Source organism: Cnephaeus nilssonii (genome assembly GCF_951640355.1).
Source record: "Cnephaeus nilssonii genome assembly, chromosome: 17".
Taxonomy (NCBI): domain Eukaryota; kingdom Metazoa; phylum Chordata; class Mammalia; order Chiroptera; family Vespertilionidae; genus Cnephaeus; species Cnephaeus nilssonii.
In genome coordinates, this window is record NC_137088.1 from 35,362,829 (window position 1) to 35,378,321 (window position 15,493).

Sequence of the window (15,493 nt, forward strand, 5' to 3'; positions counted from 1 at the left end):
TACTCAGGTTATGTATGGGTAACAGAAGAGTTGAGTTCTAAATAAAGAAGTAAAATTTTGCCTTTGTCTACCATAAAATTACTAGTAAGTGAAGAACAAATGAGATTATAAAAGTTAAATTTTCCAAAGGACATTTATTTCATTTCTACTGACTTCTTTTTTCAAAACCCATTTAAGAGAAATATTTATTTTGGGTGGCACAAAACAAGAGATTCGGGGATTGCTTATTAGAATAATAATTATTTTGTGTCAACTGGCCTAATATTCCAAGATCTTCAGGGCTAAGTTTGGGACAGTTCCATTGCATGTGTAACCCTTTATCTTGAGCAATACTCTTCTGGAATTTTTCTTCTGACTGTTTTGCTTTTTTCAGGTGAAAATCATAGCATTGAATGAGAATGTCGCTCTTCGGGCAGCCCTAGATAAAAATCTGAAGAGTGCTGTGACTGCTGCTTTCCTCATGCTTCCTGAAAGCTTTTCGGAAGAAGACCTCTTTATCATGATTGCTGGGCTCTCCTATTCAGGTGAGTAGGTTTGGTGTCCATATTTTCTACAAGAAGATTTGTTTGAAGACTGTACAAACATCACTCCTCATTCTACACTGGAGCTGCAGCAACCTTAGTTCTGCATCCCTTTACTTCCTGTGTAAAAATCCAGTGATTTGCCTCCTTACCTCCACAGTCTCTTCCTTTCCACATCTGTACATAAATTACCTCGGGGTAACCTTTTTGTTGTTATTGTTCATTTTTATTTTGTAACAATTGCAAACTTACAGAAAAGTTTCAATAATAGTACAGAAATCCCAAATACCTTCTCCCCAGATTTACCAATTTTTACATTTCACTACATTTGTTTTATTATCCTCTCTGTTTCAGTGGGTTTCAAACTTTAGTGTGCAATCCTCTGGAGGGCTTGTTAAAATAGACTATTGGGCCCACTCCCGACAGCTGATTTTAGTAGGTCTGGGGTGGGGCCCAAGAATTTGTATTTCTAGCAAGTCCCTGGGTAATGCTAATGCTCCTTCAGGGGTCCCTCTTTGAGAACCACTGCTCTCTCTGCACATGTAAATACAATGTATTATGTGTTGTTGTTTTTAGTTATTTGAGAGTATGTTACAGATCATGTTTCCTTTAGGCTAAGACTTCAAAATGTGTTTCCAAAGTACAAGGACATTCTCTTATATAACCACAGTACAGGTTTCTTTCTCCCCCTCCCTCCCCCCCGCCCCCCCCCCCCCCCCCATTGCTTTCAGAGAGGAAGGGAGAGGGAGAGAGATAGAAACATCAATGATGAGAGAGAATCATTGATCGGCTGCCTCCTGCATGCCCCCTACTGGGGATTGAGCCTGCAACCTGGGCATGTGCCCTTGACTGGAATTGAACCCAGGACACTTTAGTCCGCAGGCAACGCTCTATCCACTGAGCCAAACCAGCCAGGGCGAAACCACTATCTTAAGTAAACATCCTCTTTTCCAACTTTTAAGTATGAGTCAAAAAACTCTCCTCAAAATATTGCAAAAGCAGTTTGTTCATTTTCTGAATCCCTGTACAGATAAGATTTCATGGAAATGTAATGCTGAAAGAGACCTTAAAGGTCTTGTTCTTCAGTGTTTTCCCAAAATGTGTCTAGGTTGGGGGAGGGGAAGAGTGTGTGACTGGGTACCTGGATGAATGGACTTACATGCAACTTGTGGGAAAAGGGGTCACTTTGTTATCATAATTTCCTCGCCTTGCTCTGTGTGAGAAAGATGGACCAGAAGCCTTTCATTGACTTTGTGGAAGAAAATGCAGAACCGCTCTCTACTTTGCCCACACCACAACCACTCTTCCATTTTTTCCAGCGTCATCAACATCAGCATAGTGTTAGGCAGCTTCTAGGAGTTTTCTATAAATTCTGAACATTTACTAAAGAAGTTAACATAACTGCTTTCCCCTATTAGCAGACTTAAAATTAGCATTCAGGCTGCTATCAATATTTAGCTGATTTTTGCTTTGCTTCCTGGAAGAATCATTTTACACTCCTGGTTTCTCCTGTGCTGGGAGGCATATCCAAGTTGTTCAGTACTTCCTGACTCATAATAGTATCATCCTCTGTTTTGTTTCTTTTATAATATTTATCTGCTAAATAGTAGCACTGTGCCAGACACAGAGAGGTAGGTCCGTAGGTGGGTAGATAGATAACTTATTCCACTACTGAATCTTCACACAGTAGCCCCATTTGTTACACAAATATTTATCCTTCCATGTGCCACACAGTGCTAGGCATATACTCTAGTGTGCACGACATGAGTGAAATTTTTCACGGAGTTTATGTTCTTTTAGGGAGAGACAAGCAATAAGGTAATTTCAGATAGTGGTTAAATTGTACGCCATCAGTGTCTGTAGACACAAGCAGCGGACCTTTCCCACACACCACGTGAGTCTATAAAAAAAAAATGTCTTCCCTAAGTGGCAGCCCTGACCAGCTTTAAAATCATTTTTTTCGTGAGAATTTTCAGCTTAAAATATTCAAGAACACCCGAATTGTGAATAATATATTATTTTTATAATATTCATTGCAAATTGATTTTTTAAATTCAAAATATCGTGGCGTGTGGGGATGGTTTTCATTTTGGATGCGTGGCAGTTAACTGGTTAAATGTGATGAAGAAAATAGATCAGGTTGAGGGTAGGGCTGTCTTCACAATGGACAGTCATGGAGGCCCTTTGACTGGTGGTGTGATGTCTAAGCTGAAATCTAAATAGTGATAAAGAGCAGCCCTGAGCAGTTGGGAGAAAGGCAATCAGAGAAAGAGAGTTGCTTCCCAAGAGCCAGGTTTCAAATCTTGGTGTGTCTGGCTCCACTGTCTCAGCCTCTGGTCACTCCCATTTCTCATCTAGTCTCCTCTTGTTTTCTTGCCATTATATTATTTATTGCTTAACCCAGATTTGGATCTGAGAATTTGGCCAAGTATCCTACATTACTCATTTTAGTGCAAAACTTAGGACACCTAACTTGGCACATCCTCTCCAGAAGGAACTGGTTACAACTCTGCAATTCCTAGCTTATGAATGAGACATTTCCCAAGAAGTCTTCTATAAGCCAGTTGTTTAGAACTGGGAACATACTTTCCCATTGAAACAACATTATATGTGAAGGTTGTTCCTAAACCAGGACACAGTATAATTAATGGTTACCTAGTCTATAATATGCTGGAATTAGACTAGAATAGTGAGGATAGGGAAGGATCTAAGCCCTGTAGGTAGTTATCTTTCATACTTTGAGACTTGCCCCAGGCGATGTGTTGAAAGGCAAGCTTTTCCTCCTGCCTTTCCTAGGCTTCTGGTAACCCAGTATCCTTGAACAGATCAGATTCTATCCCTTTGGCAAACCACCCAAACCTCCCGAGTCCTCAGAATATTCCAAACTTTAAATTATCTACCAATCTCATTTTATTTACAACTTTGACATTTATTTTTCACCTGTTTCTAGTTGAGAGATAATATGTTGTCCTTGTGAAGTTCACCATTTCTCCCTGGAGCGGGTGGAGGAGTGGGGGTTAGGGGGAACAGAAAAAAACAGTGTTTCTCCATGTTATTGGACAAGTTTCTGCCAGTAATTACTGGCAGAGGCAAGATCTATCAGTATTACTAGTTGTAATAATAGCCCTTACATTTAACTTAGTACTTAAGGATCACTTTGACTGCCCTGGGGTCAGTATTTATGGCATTACTCTTGTAAATGATGGTGAGAAAGGAGTAGGTGGAAGATGAGAGTCTGCAAAATAGGGGAGGAGAAAGCTCTCTAATCCTCCAGTTATTCTTAGAAGTCAGCATTTAAGTGAATAGAAAAGAAAAAACAAATAAACTTTAAAGTTCACCTTGAACTTTTTTATGTAAATACAAACTATTAAAATGACTAATTTTAGGTAATGATTCTGGTTTAACATTTATCAAGTGAATCAGCACTTCATAATTTTTGCTCTAAGGAACTTCACATTAAGTCATAGTGAGTCAGTGGTAGACTTACCAAATAACACACGTGAAAAAGGAAAGGGGGTAAAAAAAAAAAAAAAAGGAAAGGGGGTGTATAAAAGAACATGACTTGTTTAGGGAAGAAGGATTTTGATGTAACCAAAATCCAAGGCTTATGACAAGAGTAAATAGCATTTATTATTTTGTGTCAGGAATGTCTCTCAGTACTTTGGAGCTAATAACTATTTTAATCTTCACAACAATCCTTTGATTTGGAAGCTGTACTATTGATACATTTTATACAAAATTGAAGCCCAGCCGAAACCGGTTCGGCTCAGTGGATAGAGCGTCGGCCTGCGGACTCAAGGGTCCCAGGTTCGATTCCGGTCAAGGGCATGTACCTTGGTTGCAGGCACATCCCCAGTGGGGTGTGTGCAAGAGGCAGCTGGTCGATGTTTCTCTCTCATCGATGTTTCTAACTCTCTGTCACTCTCTCTTCCTCTCTGTAAAAAATCAATAAAATATATTTTAAAAAATAAAAAATAAATAAATAAAATAAATAAAATTGAAGCCCAGATCTGCCCACAGTCAGTTGTTTGGTAAGTTAGTAGGTGTTGGAGCTGAAATTTTAGCCCATACTCTTAACCATTTAACTTCACTGCTTCTCTGGTATTTTGGAGAAGAGGTTAGACCCAGGCCAGGTCTTTGAATGCAAAGTGAAAAAATGAAAAGGGAACTGACAAGCTGTGCACAACTAGGAGCCATACAAGTTTTCAGGCATTGCAAGGTAGTCTGAGATGTGTTGTTAAAAACAAATTCTGCCAGCACTCTGCAGGAGGGAGAAAAACTAAAGACAGGGAAAAGTTTGTTCATTCAGCAAATAATTATAAGAGGCTCCTATACCACGCACTCTTCTAAGCTCTGGAGATTAAAGAAGTAAATAAGGCAGGCACAATCCCTGCCCTCGTGGGGTGTTCATTCTAGATGAAAAGTCAGACAGCAAACAGTGGCAACACTAGAATAAGGGAAGAAGGCCTCTCCAGGAGGTGACATTTGAACTTCACCTTCTTCCCTTTCCACATGAGGTCAGGTGGATTCATTTGGCCCTTCGTGGTCCTTAGGAATAAAAACACCTTAAAAAGAAGAGAAGAGAAAAGAAAAACATCTTTAAGCACTCTTGTGAAAGAGAGAGAATGGATTTCTTTCCATGCCAAATTGTCTGAACACAGGCTCAGTTATTTCTAGGAATAAGACAAAGCAGTGAAGAAGTTTAGTTGCCAGTTGAGTGATTCTTGGAAAAAAAAATTAGAAATGGGTGCCAGCACTCTAAAGTGTGAGTAAACATCCCCATTTCTGAATCCTGGTAAAAGTCAGTAAAGAAACTTTTTTCTTGGAGTGAGAGCTATTAAGATTTATTCCATGATAATCACACTCTCTGAAACCTTGCAAGCAGTGTCATTTGATGACTTGCATATTGGGGTTTGGAAGCATATGTCTCCATGCTTGTCAAGCTTGAGCTTTTGCTGAAGCCTCAGTTGGAACTCTCTGCATTCATCACGTGCTAATTTCTGAGAAGCAGTACTCCTGAAGGGGGATATTAATTGTCAGTAATACCTAACTTTTATGGATTATTTACATTTGTCAGGTATTGTTATTTTTTAAATTTTATTTTTCAATTACAGGCAACATTTAATATTATTTTATAATAATAAAAACATAGTATGCTAATTAGGCCGGACAGCTGAACAACCTTCCGGACATCCTTCTGGACAACCTTCCGGATGAAGCAGGGGCTGCGAGAGCTGAGCCCCTTCCACGAATTTCATGCATCGGGCCTCTAGTTATTTTATATTAGTTTCAGGTGTACAGCATAGTGTTAAACAATTACATAATTCACAAAGCAATCCCCCTTGATAATTCTAGTGCCCACCTGTCAGGTGTTGTTCTAAGTGTTTTACATGTATTAACTCATTTAATCCTTGAAATTTACACTTGGGGATACTGCAGCCCAAATAAGTTAAGTAGCTTATCCTGAGCGTGTAGCTTGTAAAGGCTAAGCTAGGATTTGAACACAGGCTGTCTTGTTCTAGGAGTGTCTTACTCCTGGGACACTCTTCCTCCAGGGAGCCATGTGGCTCGCCCTCCACTCCCTGTCATCTTTTTCTGCTTATGTTTTCTTCATAGCACTTTCCACCACCTGAAATAGTACTATTTACTTTTATTTGTTTGTAGATTTGTTTGTCTTTGGCCTGTTTTCTACCACTGACTAGAGAGGGCAGAAATTTTTGTCTTGTTTTGCCTACTTGTTTTGCTATTCCAGTGCTTATCAGGTGCTAGTAAATAGTGAATGAATGAATGATTGTGATTTTGGTTATTTCCTGAACTGGCATCATAAACCTATTTTCTCCTCATCCCTTCCACACCTATCCATATTGTGTTCTGTAAACTGTGTAAAAGGAAAAGTGACTCAAATTTATATAACTAAGTACATAAGCTATTCATTCTTATCTCATTCTCTTCCACATGTGAATTAGACTTTTGCAGACATGGAGATATTTATTTTTAAATATATTTGTATTGATTTCAGAGAGGAAGGGAGAGGGAGAGAGAGATAGAAACATCAGTGATGAGAGAGAATCATTGATCGGCCACCTCCTGCACACCCCCTACTGGGGATCAAGCCTGCAACCCAGGCATGTGCCCTAATCAGGACTCAGCCATCATCTTCTGGTTCATAGGTTGATACTCAACCACTGAGCCACACTGGCCGGCCATAGAGATATTTTTGAGGATGCATTCTGAATTGTAGGTTAGACCGCCTCCTAGAAATACTGCCTTGATCATCTTTGAATAAATAAATATTTTTTGTCCACATGCAAAAGAATGAGGTTTGACACCTAACTTATACCATTTACAAAATTAACTCAAATGGATTATGGATTTAAGAGCTTAATGTAAGAGCTAAAAATATAAACTTCTTAAAAGAGTGCCTTTGGGTTAGGCAGTAGTTTCTTATACAAAACAAACAAACCCACAAGCAATGACAGAAAAAATAGATACATAAGGCTATAAAAATTAAAATTTTACGTGCAAATGATTCCAACCAACAAAATGGGATAAAAGATTTACAAATCATATACCTGATTGTAAGGGACTAGTATCCAGAATATATAAGGAAGTCTTAGATTGCAATAAAAAGACAACCCAGTATGGAAATAGGCAAAGAGTTTAATAGTCATTTTTAAAAAGAGTGTACAAATAGCAAGTAAGCATGTGAAAAGATGCTCAACATCATTAGTCATTAGGAAAATGTCAATCAAAACCACAGAGACACCACTTCACACCAACTATAATGGCTATCATTTAAAAGATGGTCAGTGCCCTGACTGGTTTGGCTCAGTGGATAGAGCGTCGCCCTGCGGGCTGAGGGGTCCCAGGTTCGATTCCGGTCAGGGTCATGTACCTTGGTTGCAGGCACATCCCCAGTAGGACTGTGGAGGCAGCTGATCGATGTTTCTCTCTCATCGATGTTTCTAACTCTCTATCCCTCTCCCTTCCTCTCTGTAAAAAATCAATAAAATATATAAAAATAAATAAATAAAGGATGGTCAGTGTGGCTCAGTGGTTGAGTGTGGACCTATGAACCAGGAGGTCACAGTTTGATTCCCAGTCAGGGCACATACCTACCATATTTTTCCATGTATAAGATGCTATTTTTTCTAAAATCGTTAGACTGAAAATCAAGGGGCTTCTTATACACCTCCAAGGAGGGAGCTGCGGGGATGTAGCTGCCCATATCTTGTCAAACAGACTTCCTCCAAACACAAGCCTTATTGTTACTGACATCAGCTGATGCCATAATTGGAGGTGGAGGTGGAGAGTGCACAGATGCAACAGGGACCAGAGCGTTCTGAGCCCATAAAGATGTCAAAAAATAAAAAAGATAAATATCAGTAAGCAATTGTCTTACTCTGCAAAATTCAAACTGAATGTAAGAGAGCATGGAAATAGAGCTGCAGAGAGACTATTTGTATGATCACACAGTGGAGAAAACAGGAAGAACAACTCCTTAAGATGCCAAGAAAGAAGAAGGCCTTAAGAGGAATATGTTTAAAATATTGATTTCTTAATTTGGGGTTGGAAAAGTGGGGGGCATCTTATATTTGGGGGTGTCTTATACACGGAAAAATACGGTAGGTTGGGGGCTTGATCCCCAGTAGGGAGCATGAGGAGGTAGCCAATCAGTGATTCTCTTTCATCATTGATGTTTCTATCTCTTTCTCTCCCTTCCTCTCTGAAATCGATAAAAGTAAGTTTTTAAAAATAAAAAAGACAGACATGAACAAGTATTGCTGAGGATGTGAGGAAATTGAAACTTTCATACATTGCTGGTGGAATTATGAAATGGTACAGCTACTTTGGAAAAACAGTTTGTCAGTTCTTCAAAATATTAAATTGAGTTACCATATGACTTAGCAATTCTACTCCCAGGGATACCCAATATAAATGAGAGCATATATCCACACAAAAACTTATACACAAATGTTCATAGCATTATTCATCATAAATAGCCTAAAAGTGGAAACAATCCAAATGTCCATCAATTGAGAAATGGATAAATAAAATGTGATGCATCTATCCGATGGAATATTATTTAGCCATAAACAGGAATAAGTACCAATGCATGCTACAACATGATGAACTTTGAAAACATATGCTAAGTCATAAGAGACCATATATGATGCAGTTTCATTTATATAAAATTTCCAGAATCAAATTTATATAGAGAGAAAGTAGATTACCTTTGCGTGGGGGTGGGGGTGGAAAGGTAGAAGGAGATGGAGAGTGACTGCCAATGGATACAGTTTCTTTTAGGGAAGCCAGAATTTCCTAAAATTAGATAGTTGCATAACTCTATAAGTATACTAAAAAACATTGAATTGTATACTTTGCATGGGTGAATTATATAGTGTATAAATTATATCTCAAAAAAAGTATTAAAAATGAATCATATTTTGCCATATCAACCTCCAGTTTGAGCGGCTGTTCTTAAACACTACACCTAAGAAATACCCACTTTTGTAACATGCACTGAAGATGTGTTTTCATGTCACTTGCTGCCTTAGGTAGGGCGTATACTTTACATCTCTTAATGTATAGCACAGCTCCTCATGCTTAGTAGCCACCAAATATTTATTGAACTGAAATGACAGCAGTATAGCAGTTAGTTTAAGAGGGGAAAAAGCCAGTCATTATCTTCAAAGATTCAGCCTCCTCTACCCCCTATCCTTTTCCCATCATATACTGTATATACATATATATATGAACTAGTATGTGTATATGTGAGTGTGTATATATATATATATATATATATATATATATATATATACACATATATAGTATTTATAATATCTGCTTTACTATTTACAAAGCATTCTCAAATGCATTAACTCATTTAAATATAAAAGCAACGTTGTGAGGTCAGTATGATTGTTACAGCCGTTTTACACAGAAGGAAACTAACTCAGAAAAGTTACTCTCCAGTCACCATGGGACATTGCCAGGCATGAAAGCCAGGGCCTTTCCACTCTATTTCACAGCCTTTCACATCTCTACATTCATAATAAGGACCCTGAGCACTGATGGCAAGCCAACTGCAGATGGTTTGCAAGCCTCATTTCAGAGTCAAAGAGAAATTATCCTTTTGGTTACCATTTTATTAGATTGGCTTGAGCAGTCAAGAGTTAAACCCATCAACAGAGGCATAAAATAAAAGTCAGCAGTTTTTCTCAATTTCTCTGTTTTGTTGCAAACATTTCTGGCGGTTAGAAAAATTGATTCTTATGATCAGATGTGGGTTCATGCTGTGCCCATGGTTTTATTTATTTTGTTCTGAAGAAATGAGTAATAAGCCCATTTGCTTGCTGTTCCCTGTGGCTGAGCTAGTTCTGCTACACAGCAGTAGGAGAAATTCTGTTCAGTAGATATTGATGTGCCTTTAATGTGCCAGGCAGTACGCAAGGAGCTGTGGAGACAGAGATGAGTAAGCTCCAGTCCTTATTCTCAGAGGGTCCATAGTATCTCCCAGGTCCTTTAATCATGGCATGCAGTTATTCTTTTGGGAGGATTTGGGTTAGTTTGCTTTTACATTTTGGTAAAATGTAGTCCCTCTCAGAAAGTTGCTATCTAGAGTATAAGAATTTTTTGTTGGTTGAGGGTACAGAAAGAAAAATGACCCAAATGTTTAGAACTCAACAATGATAGTCATGATAGATTCAGAGTTTGATGACATTTTATTCCCTTGCAGATCAATAGAATCCATTTATAGACTCTAAATAAAAGCATGAGGTTTACACAATTGAAATCCAGCTTCCTCTCACTTACCTTTGCCAGGTCATCACCTCTATACATCCTGTGAATTTATTTTAAAATGCTAGAAGTATATGCCAACATTACAGAAGTTAGAGCAGTGGAGGAAAATTACAAAGTAGAGTAAAACCAGTCATCTCAAATGTCACTATCCTGAAACTCAAAGGTGGCTGGATCTTGCACCTCAGTCTCCTCATCTGTAAAATTGGGGATACTTAAACTAAATAGCAAATGTAAAGCACACACACCCACAAAAGCCCACAATAAATGTGTATCTTATTAGAGCAAAAATAACCATTTTTATATAGTCCTTTTGTCTTGTTTTTTTACAGTTGTTTCCTTGTACTTTTGTATCTTGTTTTTTTATATGATTATTTTCCATCTTGCTCTGTGTGATTATTACCCGATGTTATGTTTTCCATTGATTTTTTAGAGAGGAAGGGGGGAGAGAAAGAGAAACATCAATGTGAAATAGACACATTGATAAATATTGCCTCCTGCAACCACCCCAACCGCCCACTCCCAGGCCCGGCGAACGAACCTGCACGCAACCCAGGTACATGCCCTTGACTGGGAATCAAACCCACAACCCTCAGTCTGCAGGCTGGTGTTCTAACCATTGAGAAACACCAGCCAGGGCTAATTACTGTGATTTTTAATAGTTGTACACTCTTCTGTGGTAGGGTATGAGTGTATTATCATAGCTTATCCATTCCCCTGTTGTTGGACATTTCGGTTGCTTCCAGTACTTCAGTGTTATAAATAGTGCTTCAGTGAACAGTTGTATGTATGTTATTCACTTAGCTCCTGTGAAATCTTAGGCAGTTTACTTCATCTCTGTGTCTTTGTTGCCTTGATGCTAAATGGGGTTAGACTAGTATCTGAGGATAGCTGTGTGGGTTAAATGAGGTAATATAGCAAAGCACTTGGAACAGTGCCTGGCACTTACCAGATGCTCAGTAAACTTTACCTCTTAACCTCTGTTTGGGTTTGTTTCTTTAGGCTCACTCTCCAGAGATGGGTTTTAACAATTTATGATGCCAACAGCAGTCATCCCAGATTTTAACTACTTACCTCTCTTTCCCTTTAAAATAATAGTGAAAAACAAGTTTCTCCAGTTTGTTATGACCAGAACTCACTTCTGCTCATTGCTCTGAAGAGTAGGACCTCATGTCACAAAGGTGGGGTTCCAGAGGCTACTTGTATGTTTTCCTGAGCGATCAGTCCCCAGCTGCTTTCCACCAAATTGTAGCATAGGTTGATCTTAAAAACCAGGCATGTGTTATTCCTTACTGAAGTATATACTGTTATATACTGAAGAATAAGACAAAAGTGTTGTGGCATATAATGATTTTGATGATCCCTCCCTGCTCCCCACCCCCAAAAATCATAAGGTTCTTTATGATAGTTAAAATATAGTTATTTAACTCAATAAGAGTTATTTGTCCTGGTTTGCCCAGCTTGTACTTGTCCCAGTGGAATTATTCATAGTGACCCCTTCACCCTCAAAAGTGACCTAGTTTGGATGTTAAATTGTCACCTCTTCCCAAGGGATTCTTCAACAGCTGGAGTATTTGCCTGCACTTGCTACCTCATTACTCCCCTAGACAACATTCTGTCTATCCAACATAGGTTTCAGCCACATTGCTTTCACCAAGCCTCATCTGGGAGATCCTCACATGTGCCCAGCCTTGAATTAACATTAGCCCAATAGGCATTCACTCAGGTTTTCCCATTTTATCACCTTCCCCCTCCCCCCATATCTTGCTGATAATAATTGTCAATGGCATAGACAGGACAAGGCGCTTTAAATTTGTTTTAAAATTGGCTCTTTGTCCTTCAGAATTATTTATTTTGCAGCTTAATTCATTCCACTGGCAACTGTACCTTTCCCCATTTCTCTCTACTTAAAATTTAAAAATTAGCCCTGGTCAGATGGCTTAGTTGGTTGGAGTGACATCTGTACACCAAAAGGTTGCAGGTTCGATTCCTGGTCAGGTCACATACGTAGGTTGCAGGTTCGGTCCACTGTCAGGGCACATAGGGGAGGCAACCGATTGATGTTTCTCTCTCTGTCTCTCTCTGTCCCCCTCCCTTCCACTCTTTCTAGAAATAAATGGAAAAAATATCCTCAGGTGAGAATTAACAAAATAATAATTTTAAAAATAAATTTTTAAAAATTATATTTGCTTTCAAGTTCATCTTTAATGTAAACAAAATTCTAGGACTTTTAACACTCGCTGCTCTTGCCCTTATCAAATATAATAAGGTGTGTATATTTATAAAGCACCTTTAAAGCCCACATGCAAGCACAACAAACATGTCCAAACTGAGTGGGCAGTATCAAAGACATATCTGAGGTGATACTACACACAACCTCGTCTCCGTGCTTAGTCACAGGCAGAGTTTTGTTCACAAGATGGAAGTTTTTAAGTACAGAAGCTTCTGCATTGGAAAAATAAAAAATTAGCTTCTCCATGATGATTACCTTTTGTACTTAGGTAACTATATTTTAACTATCATAAAGGACTTTATGATTTGAAAGGCTTTCTTTTTCTCCAAACAAGTGCCTGCATTCCTTGGGCAATGTGTTCGTGGTTTTAAGGAGGAAAAGGAAATGTTGTGAATGAGGGATGCTGCCATCTTGAACTAGTGCAAGGTCAAAGTGGGGCTGTAACTCATAGGTCAGGATGTGGATCATCAGTGGGAAATTTGTTTTTCCGTTTGTTTTAACCAGGCGACCTTCGGATGGTGGTTGGAGAGAATAAGGCAAAAGTGATGGATATTGTAAAGCCCAACATAGCCCACTTTCGTGAGCTGTATGGCCACATACTACAGGATAATCCACAAGTGGTGTATAAAGTCCAGCAAGGCAGACTGGAGGTAACTGTGGAAAATAACTTCTACCGTTTCTAAGGCAGAGATCTATTTAAGGGAGAAAGTAAGGGTTAGAACAGTATAACTAGTGTAAAATCATATTTTTAAAAGCAAGTTTTACATATAAACATGTTCTTCTGTATGTTTGGAATAATATATAGGTAAAAGGTAACAAAAGAGACTGATAATGAGAGACCCCCTTTGGAGAAGGGAACCAGGGCTAATGTGGGGGAGTGGCTTCTCTTCACCATATGTATCTCTCTTGCCATTTGCAATTCTTACTATGCATATTACCAGTAAAAAACAAGTAAGAATAAACTCTCAGATTACCTTCTTTCTGTCCCCAATCCCATTTGCCTCCACGAGGTAACCTTCCTGACAGTTTGGTATTTATTCTTCCAGATTTTTTTTGCATGCATTTTTATACCTGTTTGTACCCATGCACATACATGATGGGATTTGGTCTTTTTTGTGTGTTTTGTTTTGTTTTACATAAATGGACTCGGGCATATTATTCCGAAGCTTCTTTTTAATCCCCCATTTGTTATATTAATTATGTCTTGGAGCTCTCCTGTTGATATATTAAGTGAAACTTATTTCAAGTTATTTTTTAAATAATATTAAGTATTTGAAAATAAAAAAGAACTTTTTCTTTGAGAATAATAATTTGGATTTAAGATTTTTTAAATATTAGAAACCTCAGTTTTTAAAAAATTTTAGCATAAAGAACACTCTATTTTACCTTTTTATGCTCATCTTCCAAATAACAGGGGCAGCTCATCTATATATATATATAAAAGCCTAATATGCAAATTGACCCAGAGACTGGGAGTTTGATTGCTCGCTGTGACATGTGCTGACCACCAGGGGGTGGCGTGGGATGAAGGGAGGCCTCGGCCGGTAGCCCGAAGGCCCTGATCCGCACTGATCGCTGGCCAGGCCTAGGGACCCTACCCATGCACAAATTTCGTGCACCAGGCCTCTAGTATTGGATAAAAAATTAGTGGAATTTTTATAACAGAAAGGGAATTTGATAAAAACAGGATTATTTTAAACACAAGAAAACAATAGAGTTTCATGAAATGCCCAGAATACCCACCACTCCACTGAGCAGAATTTGCCATGTTTGCTTCAGATTGAGGTTTTTTTGTTTTTAACTTTAACTTTTCTCAAAGTGAGGCATGTACATGGTACCTCAAGATTTATAATGAAAAGTTGGAGTTCCCAGCTATACATCTTCCTACATCTCATTGCCACTTCTGGAGACAGGTGCTTTCATCTCATTAGCTGATTCTTCTGATGCTTACCTCTGTATTTCTGAATAATGATTTGACTGTCTTTTCTTGATTTTAAAAATTTTATACTTTATTTTTATCATCATCTGTGAAAGGTAAGGTATTTTGCTGTTATGCCACCCTCATCAACATGCACACATGCACACACTTTCTTTCCCACATCTCTCCCTTGTGCTCCACATAGAGCTATTTCATGATTTTTGGTTAGGTTAATATTCAATATTTACTTTATTGTGACAACTTACTGCTGAGATATACTACTACGAAGTTTCCTTTCCTGTACAACTTTGTTTTTCTTGGAATTAATAATTGTCGCATTTTCTTTAAATATTTTTATATGTTTTTATTTATTTCAGAGAGAAGAAGGGAGAGGGAGAGAGAAAAACATCAGTGATGAGAGAGAATCATTGATCAGCTGCCTCTTGCACGACTCCTACTGGGGATTGAGCCCCCAACCTGGCAGTGTGCCCTGGTCAGGAATCCTACCGTGACATCCTAGTTCATGGGTCAAGGCTCAAACACTGAGCCATATCAACCAGGCAATATTTGTCTCATTTTTTTTCACTTGCTGGGTTTTCTTTATACCTGTAACTAGTTCATCATCATACTTGTACAATTCTGTAAAACTTCTCCTGTTATAGACAAACTCATCAGGATTTTTCCATTTCTTGTTTCTCCTAGGGATATTTTCATGGAGTTCTGTATCCCTCCCCTTCCTTTCTGAGGCTTTACTGCACACTAACTGTTCTTGACTTCTTTTTATTATCATCCTGAGAAATATTTTGCCTCTCTCCTTTGCTAGTTTTTTATTTTGGGGATCGTTTATCTTCTTCTTTCATGGTTACACTTTAATTTTGATGAAGTATACCTTCCTAACATAGGTTGTAAGGGAAGTAAATTTTTTAAGACCATGTACAGCCGAAACCAGTTTGGCTCAGTGGATAGAGCATCGGCCTGCGGACTCAAGGGTCCCAGGTTCGATTCCGGTCAAGGGCATGT

The 15,493-nt window shown here is 38.5% G+C and overlaps 1 protein-coding gene across 2 annotated transcripts in view; it reads left to right on the forward strand.

Moving 5' to 3' along the window:
* Positions 1–15,493, forward strand: part of TAMM41 (TAM41 mitochondrial translocator assembly and maintenance homolog) — a gene marked incomplete at its 3' end in the record, with an annotated part of 53,423 nt that overhangs the window by 13,407 nt on the left and 24,523 nt on the right. For both annotated transcript variants that reach the window (XM_079795732.1, XM_079795731.1), the window contains exons 4-5: positions 374–524; positions 13,060–13,205. In XM_079795732.1, coding sequence (XP_079651858.1) covers positions 374–524; positions 13,060–13,205 — 297 coding nt within the window. The remainder of the gene's footprint in view (positions 1–373; positions 525–13,059; positions 13,206–15,493) is intronic.